Below are 8,438 nucleotides of genomic sequence, written 5' to 3'. Positions count from 1 at the left end.
TACAGGGCAAGAAGGAAAATAAGGCTAACGGAGTGCGCCCCTGTCCCCGCAGCTGGGGACACCCCCTCCGGATGGGCCGAACCTGCTGCTGCGGAAACCGGGGAACAGCGAGTTCGGAGCGTGCTGCCCGCCTAATGGGATGTTTCCTGTCGGAGCCCGCGAGCGCCTCGCCCCCTCCCATTTCCTCTTTAGGACGTGATGTTTGGAGGGTGAAAGAGAAAAACACGGCCCCATCCCCCCTGTTCCCCCGTCGCTAAAGGCCCCTGTTGCCTTCGCGGGCGTGCGGTGCTCTCCAGCCACCATTCCCGGAAGATCCACGTTTAATCTCTGTTGTTGAGTCCAAGTACCTCTCACTCTAACACAGACCACGCTGATCTGAGTCTCCCTGTGAAAGCACCTACAAAGAAATCTACTGAGAAAATTAGTTATTTTCTTTGGCGCAAGAAAGAATCACTGGCTTTTCAGGAAGGAGGACTTCTCTACCTTCGTGCAAAGCTGGAGCCCAGATGTAGAACAGGTTAGAGTGGAGCCTCCCTCCTGTCCAGAAACTGCCCAGGGCTGGGAGTCAGAGAGTGACTACCCCTGTCTTTTGTTTCTTGGGGTTGGGTGTCTCTTCTTGGGGGGGTGTGTGTGACATTTGAGGGGTGGTAAGCAGTTCTCTTCAGTGTATCCATGAGCTATTTCGCTAGCATGTGGAAGAATAGATCTTAGGTGTTTTCAGATGTAGTAAATCAAGGGATATACACGATTTAACGCTATTTCCAAAGTAAAAAGGAGTGCCTAAAATTAATGGTGTAAAGAGTGAATGGAAATATAAAATAAATAAGAATTGGGCCGAGAAGGAGATTGAATGTAAGGCATAAAAAGAATTAAGACCCCAAATAATAATTAAAACAAAACAGTACATCATTTTGGAAGACAACTACTTAAAAAAAAAAAAAAGAAGTAAAAGACAAATTTAGAAAAAATCTCAAAATATTTTATTGCTGGAATAAACAAACACAAACCAGTTGCATAACAAAAGGCAAACATTGCCACTATCAGATGAAGGCTCCCAGGGCACCAAAAAAAAAAAAAAAAAAAAAAGAGAGAGACCTAACATCATACACAAAAATAAACTCAAAATGGATCACAGGCCTAAATGTAAGGCTGGACACTATAAAACTCTTAGAGGAAAACACAGGCAGAACACTCTTTGACATAAATCACAGCAAGATATTTTTTGATCCACCTGTTAGAGTAATGAAAATAAAAACAAAAATAAACAAATGGGGCCTAATTAAACTTAAAAGCTTTTGCCCAGCAAAGGAACCCATAAACAAAATGAAAAGACAACTCTCAGAATGGGAGAAAATATTTGCAAACAAAGCCACCGACAAGGGATTAATCTCCAAAATATACAAACAGCTCCTGCAGCTCAGCACCAAAAAAACAGCCCAATCAAAATATGGGTGGAAGACCTAAATGGACATTTCCCCAAAGAAGACAAACAGATGGCCAACAAACACTTGAAAAGATGCTCAACATCACTAATTATTAGAGAAATGCAAATCAAAACTACAATGAGGTATCACCTCACACCAGTCAGAATGGCCATCATCAAAAAATCTACAAACAATAAATGCTGGAGAGGGTGTAAAGAAAAGGGAACTGTCTTGCACTGTTGGTGGGAATATAAATTGATACAACCACTATGGAGAACAGTATGGAGGTTCCTTAAAAAAACTAAAAATAGAACTACAATATGACCCAACAATCCCACTACTGGGCAAGTACCTGGAGAAAACCATAATTCAAAAAGATATATGCACTCCAATATTCATTGCAGCACTATTTACAATAACCAGGACATGGAAGCAACCTAAATGTCCATCAACAGATGAATGGATAAAGAAGATGTGGTACATATCTACAATGGAATATTACTCAGCCATAAAAAGGAACAAAATTGGGTCATTTGTAGAGTTGTGGATGTACCTAGAGTCTGTCACACAGAGTGAAGTAAGCCAGAAAGAGAAAAACAAATATCGTATATTAACGCATATATGTGGAATCTAGAAAAACAGTACAGATGAACCTATTTGTAGGGCAGGAATAGAGATGCAGATGTAGAGAACGGACTTGTGGACATAGTGCGGTGCCGGAGTCCAGCTCCAGCGAGTCCAGGGATACCCGAGGGATGGATAGCGTGGGCGAAGGAAGTAATTCTATTACAATTCTTAAAGTATCAGCATTGCATGTTTCTTTCTCTCATGTCTTTATTCTTGATTCTTCTTCTTCATTCTTCTTCTATTGTTTACAATCACAGGTTTATATATTGTAGTTGATTACATTACCAGGTACATGGCCAAACAATCTTAGCACAATCAAACCTCAAAATGTTCTATAAAGATTTTTTAAAACAAATATCCCCTAGTTTTTAGATGTCCTATTAAAATATTTCCCCAAGTTCCCATTAATCACAGGTTGTTTCTTAGTAACCAAGTCAAGCAGTTATATGATTATTTCAATTGTAAAAGTTGGAGCTACTTGTTCCTATTTTTCTTCTTGCATGAGCAACCTTTTACAATGGTTCCATGAAAATATTTACAATGTACCTGCATGCTCTTTCTCGTTGTTTCCTTTAACTGAGACAGTGTTTTCTCCCTATCTTGGCAACGAATTCTGCTCTAATCATTTGTTTTTCTATAATTAATCTTCCTTTATAATAGAACCATAAATTTCCTATGTCATCATCAGGAACTCCGGCCCATGGCCATAACTCCATACTAGAGGATGTTTTTCATAAAAATATCCCCTTAGTTCCAGGCTCTTAATTCTTTACCTATTTCCCCGGGGCTTTAGTGGGTACTTCCCATTCTGTGGTAGTTTCAGGAGGGGGAGTCCTAGAGGAATTTTTCTTTCACGTGGAGCAACATCCCCCCAAATTTGCCCCTGTATGTAAATTTATTATCATAAAACATAACAACGGAGCTGTAGTCCACCTTCCTGGCACGGCGCTGCCTTGCAGTTTCGCCTTCTGTTGCTCATGACTTTGTCATGGTGCAATGGCTCCAGGATGGCTTCCGACAGTGCGGGAAGGGGAGGGCAGAATGAACTGAGAGAGTAACACTGACATATGTACACTACCACGTGTAAAGCAGATAGCTAGTGGGAAGCTGCTGTATAGCTCAGCGCTCTGTGCTGACCTAGAGGGGTGGGATGGGGGATGCATGGGAGGGAGGCTCTAGAGGGAGGGGATATATGTATACATGTAGCTGATTCACTTTGTTCTACAGCAGAAATTAACACAGCATTGTAAAGCAATTATACTCCAATAAAAAAAAATCCTACTGTGTGGCTGAGAAGACAAATAGATGGGCATGTGGAGGGGAGGGGACTCAGATAATGCACAGCCTCTAGGGGCTCAGGAGCAGTACTTCATCAGCAACCCAAGCCCTGCAGAAGGCCAGTCTAGTTACACAGGATAATAATAACTGGTCCCTAGGGCTTGCCCCGTGGGATGAATGAGAAAGCATATTTAAAGTGCCTATCGGTGTCTGGCACACTGTCACAATCAATAAACAAGTGATACAGGAATGAGGAATGACTGTGTCCAGCCTGGTGCCTGAGTCACAGCCGCCATTCAACAAAGGCAGCTCTTAGGGGAGGGAGAGACAGAAGACCCAGGTTTGAAGGAGGAGTAACCAGAACAGCAAGGAGCTCCTGAGGGTTCTCTACAACAGCCACGAAAATAAACTTGTTAAAAGAAAGAAATTATGGGGCAAATAAAAAGCAGGAGCAAGATGGTAAACGTAGTTGTAAATCCAACCAGAGCTATAGCTATTTTAAACGTAACTGATCTTTGACAAAGAAGCAAAGATAATTTAATGGAGGAAGCATAGTCTTTTTAAAATTTTTATTTATTTTTACTTTTTAAATTGAAGTACAGCTGATTTAAAATATTATATTAGTTTCAGGTGTACAGCATAGTGATTCAGTATTTTTATAGATTATAGTCCACTTAAGGTTGTCACAAAATAATGGCTATAATTCCCGTTGCTGTACAATATACCTTTGTTGCTTATCTATTTGCTTCATAATAATTTGTATCTCTTAATCCCATACCCCTATTTTGCACCCCCCTTCCCTCTCCCCACTGTATCCAGTAGTTTATTTTCTTTAACTGTGAGTCTGTCTAAAAGCATAGACTTTTTTTTAAACATCTTTATTGGAGTATAATTGCTTTACAGTGGTGTGTTAGTTTCTGCTTTATAACAAAGTGAATCAGTTATACATATACGTATATCCCCATATCTCTTCCCTCTTGCGTCTCCCTCCCTCCCACCCTCCCTATCCCACCCATTTAGGTGGTCACAAAGCACCAAGCTGATCTCCCTGTGCTATGTGGCTGCTTCCCACTAGCTATCTATTTTGCATTTGGTAGTGTATATATGTCCATTCCACTCTCTCGCTTTGTCCCAGCTTCCCCTTCCCCTTCCCCATATCCTCAAGTCCATTCTCTAGTAGGTCTGTGTCTTTATTCCCATCTTGCCCCTAGGTTCTTCATGACCTTTTTTTTTTTTTTTAGATTCCATGTATATGTGTTAGCATACGGTATTTGTGTTTCTCTTTCTGACTTACTTCACTCTGTATGACAGACTCTAGGTCCATCCACCTCACTACAAATAACTCAATTTCATTTCTTTTATGGCTGAGTAATATTCCATTGTATATATGTGCCACATCTTCTTTATCCATTCATCTGTTGATGGACACAGGTTGTAAAAGCATAGACTTTTCAATAAATGATGCTGGACATCCACATGCAAAAAAAAAAAAAAAGAATCTAGTCACAGACCTTATACCTTTCACAAGAATCAATTCAAAAGAGATCATGGATATAAAGTAAAATGTAAAACTATAAAATTCCTAGAAGATAACACTGGAGAAAATCTAGGAGATCTTGGGTTTGGTGATGACTTTTTAGATAAAACACTAAAAGCATGATTTATGAAAGAAAAAATTGATGAGTTGAACTTTGAAATTAAAAAATTCTGGGCAAAAGACATTTTTAAAAGCATGCAATGAAATGGAACAGAGAAAATATAAAGGAAAAATCAAAGTTAGATTTTTGTAAAACTTATAAAATTAAACTTCTAGCCAGGCTGTTCAAACAAAAAGAAATAATCATAAATTGCCAATATCAGAATTCGAAGAGGAACAAGTATTGGGTTGGCCAAAAAGTACGTTTGGGTTCCCAAACGAACTTTTTGGCCAACCCAATAATTTAGTTCTTGTACATATTAAAGGGATGATAAAATATTTTATGTTTCTGCAAACAAATTCCACTAGTTAAGTATAATGGAAAAATTCCTTGAAAAGCACAGCATACAAAAATGAGCATAAGAAGAAATAAAAAAACCAGGACATTTTACATTTGGCTAAAAAAGACTTTGAATATTAATTTATAATATTAGAATTTATAATATTAGGGAAGGTTTAATATAGGTTTGGTTCTGGGATCGGAGACCTCAGAATCAGCTCTCTAACTTTACCAAGAACCCAAGGCTGAGTTTCTTCATCTTGGGATCAATGTAGGCGCTTGTCTGTAGGTAAACCCTGCCTTCTGGGTTTGCCTGTCCTCATGGCTCTCAACTCCCCTTTTAGCTCCACATCCTTTTTATGTGTATTGTCTGCTTCATTCTTGGAGTTTTCCTAATTTTCTAGTGAGCTCATCAGTCATAAAGATTGTGTTTATTTAAAAAAATTCTAGTTGCATTTAACAGGATGATGCTCCAAAATATTCAGTCCACCATCTTGTCTGTAGCGTAAGCCTCTATGTGTGTTTCAATGCTCACTGGGAATGGGCACCAGGGATAAAATCTGGCTGAGCCTCTTTCAATGTTAAGCAAATCTGATGCACATAAAACAGACTATTGATGTGTGAGTGTGTCCACGTGTGATTGTTGAGCATGAATTGGTTGTGTTACAGAAATGAGCCACGTGTTCACTTACCATCTTCTGAGGATAAAACCGTAGCACAGAATTAAAGACATGTGATCTCAGGAATTTTACAGCTTACTTGTTATTTTACTGTACCCAGTAGAAATTTTATTGTTATGTTTGTTATATTCCATAGAAATAGTAATAGTATAAAGAAGAAAAGGAGTTTTTAGGAACATAAAACTGACTTTAGAGTTTGCAAATGAGAGGAATTTTATGTTTACAACTTTCAAAAGATATATTTCAAAACAAACAGTAACTTTTAAAATCATTTGGTTTACTAACAAATAGAACGATGTTAAGATCTAAGCACTTCCCAGAATCACAAACGTTTAGTGCCGTCAGGCACTGTATTTTACAGGGGAGGTACAGTGTGTGATTCACCCACTAAATGACAGCAGATAAAGAACCACTGATTGTAACTATAATGTAGGAGTCTTGCATTCCAGTCTAATGGTCTTTCTAAAAATTATCATTAATTTTTGGGGTATAATTAACAGTAAGCTACAGAATAAATTGCACATGCTAAACAGTAAGCAGTAAAAGAATTTGCACATTCCGTGCAATACACAAAATAACAGAATTTGCAATCTGACAAACACCTGAATACAGAATAAAATACACATCACTATTAGGATTAGGGGTTTGATCATGGTTGAACGTCTCTGAATTTCCATGTACTTTACAAAGTCCTCTTTGAAATCCTGTGAGCTTCCCTCTGACTGCACAGTTCCACATTCTGACCCCGTTACTTGGCTGTACAGCCTGTTGCTGTAGTGGCCACCCCTTTTTGCCATCACTAGGCTCTCAGTCAAGTCCATTAGCTCCTTCACTTGGTCATCCCGATTGCTCCCTTTAGCACGGTTATTAAAGGCACACACTCGCCCCCCACATGCAGCCACCAGCTCGCTTAGGGCTTTGTTATCTGAGCCATGGATGTAATCCATCAGGGAGCCTCCCTTGAGGTCTTCCTTGCGGGTGAAGAGGACAATTGTGTGTCTCATGGCATCCTCTCCAAAGATCTCCTTCACCCTCTGCACAGCCTGCTGGTCCTCCGTGGTGAATCGGCCCAGCTGTGTCACCAGGAGCAGCACGTGGGGTCCTGGTGCGGAGAGTAAGTAACACCTCTGTACCTCTCTGTACAGGGAATCAGAGGGGTCCTTCCCAGAAAACATGTCTGGTGTGTCAATAACAACCATCTCTCTGTCTCCCCAGCTTCCCCGACTTTTACTGCAAGTCTTCGTCAAGGACTGGGCACTCAGCCTGGACTCAAATGCTTGCTTCCCGAGGATGCTGTTCCCTGTAGCACTTTTGCCGGTTCCTGTTTTGCCCACCAGAATGACTCTCAGCTCTGACCCTCTGGCAGGTTGAGCTTGTTGACTCTTTGTATATGGTCCTGCTAAGAGCAAGTTTACTTAGAAGAGAAAGACAAATACCATATGATATCGCTTATATGTGGAATCTAAAAAAAAATGATACAAATGAACTCATTTACAAAACAGGTATAGACTCACAGACATAGAAAACAAACTTACAGTTACCCAAAACGGAAACGGGCAGGGGAGTGATAAATTAGGAGTTTGGGATTAAAATAAACACACTACTATATATAAGATAGATAACTGACAAGGACCTACTGTATAGCACAGGGAACTATACTCAATATCTTGTAATAACCTACAATGGAAAAGAATCTAAAAATCTATTCATATGTATGTGTGTGTGTGTGTGTGTGTGTGTGTGTGTATAACTGAATCATTTTGTTGTAAAACTGAAAGTAACACAGCACTGTAAATCAACTATATTTCAATGAAAAAAAACAAAGGTGAAAAAAAAAGAGCAAGCTTGCTTTGTTATTACCACACTGATCATGCCAATGAAATATTTTTAATGATAAGAAAAAGTCTGGGAGAAGATACTCTCACAATGTATGGTATTTATGAAATAGAAGCTAACTCATCGAATAAAATAATGATTTTTAAAACTCTAGATTTCTCTAGGTCTGCAGGGCATTGCCATGTTGGCTCCTAGAAAAAGATATTTGGAGGATGAGTTAGAAGTAAAAACACACCTTGTCATTCAAAATTTGCCTATATCATCCAGTTCTGGCCCTGTAAAAGGCAAATTTTCTGGAGATGAGAGACGTGTAGCCAAGACAGTGGGTTCCGTCTTCAGGTGGGGAAAGTAACCTGACTGTTCCAGGACCAGAGACGGCTCCTCTGACCGTGGCTGGGCAGAGGTGTGGTCCCGACCACCAGCGAAATGGTTAGACCAGGAAAATACTGAAATGAGCATTGTGAAATGATTCTCTCTAGTGAAGAAACTGCTGCTCGCTTATACTTTGCTTCAAGAGGATAGCATGATTTTTATACAAAATAAGCACAGAATGGGTAAAACAGGCACACACAGGAAGTCACTTTCTTACCAGAGTGACTGCATTCCTTTTGGCCCAT

At 39.7% G+C, this 8,438-nt stretch overlaps 1 protein-coding gene across 1 annotated transcript; it reads right to left on the bottom strand.

Annotated features, from left to right (window-relative positions):
• Positions 1-6,407: 6,407 nt before the first annotated feature.
• Positions 6,408-8,438, bottom strand: GIMAP2 (GTPase, IMAP family member 2). The gene is made up of 2 exons (XM_060108397.1): positions 8,411-8,438; positions 6,408-7,399 (listed from the first exon to the last, which is right to left on the bottom strand). Exons 1-2 carry the CDS (start codon positions 8,436-8,438, stop codon positions 6,408-6,410), a joined length of 1,020 nt encoding a protein of 339 aa, XP_059964380.1.

This window comes from Mesoplodon densirostris, chromosome 9 (assembly GCF_025265405.1).
Source record: "Mesoplodon densirostris isolate mMesDen1 chromosome 9, mMesDen1 primary haplotype, whole genome shotgun sequence".
Classification (NCBI taxonomy): Eukaryota; Metazoa; Chordata; class Mammalia; order Artiodactyla; family Ziphiidae; genus Mesoplodon; species Mesoplodon densirostris.
The sequence above is the reverse complement of the archived record's forward strand: the minus strand, read 5'-3'. Positions and strand labels throughout refer to the sequence as shown.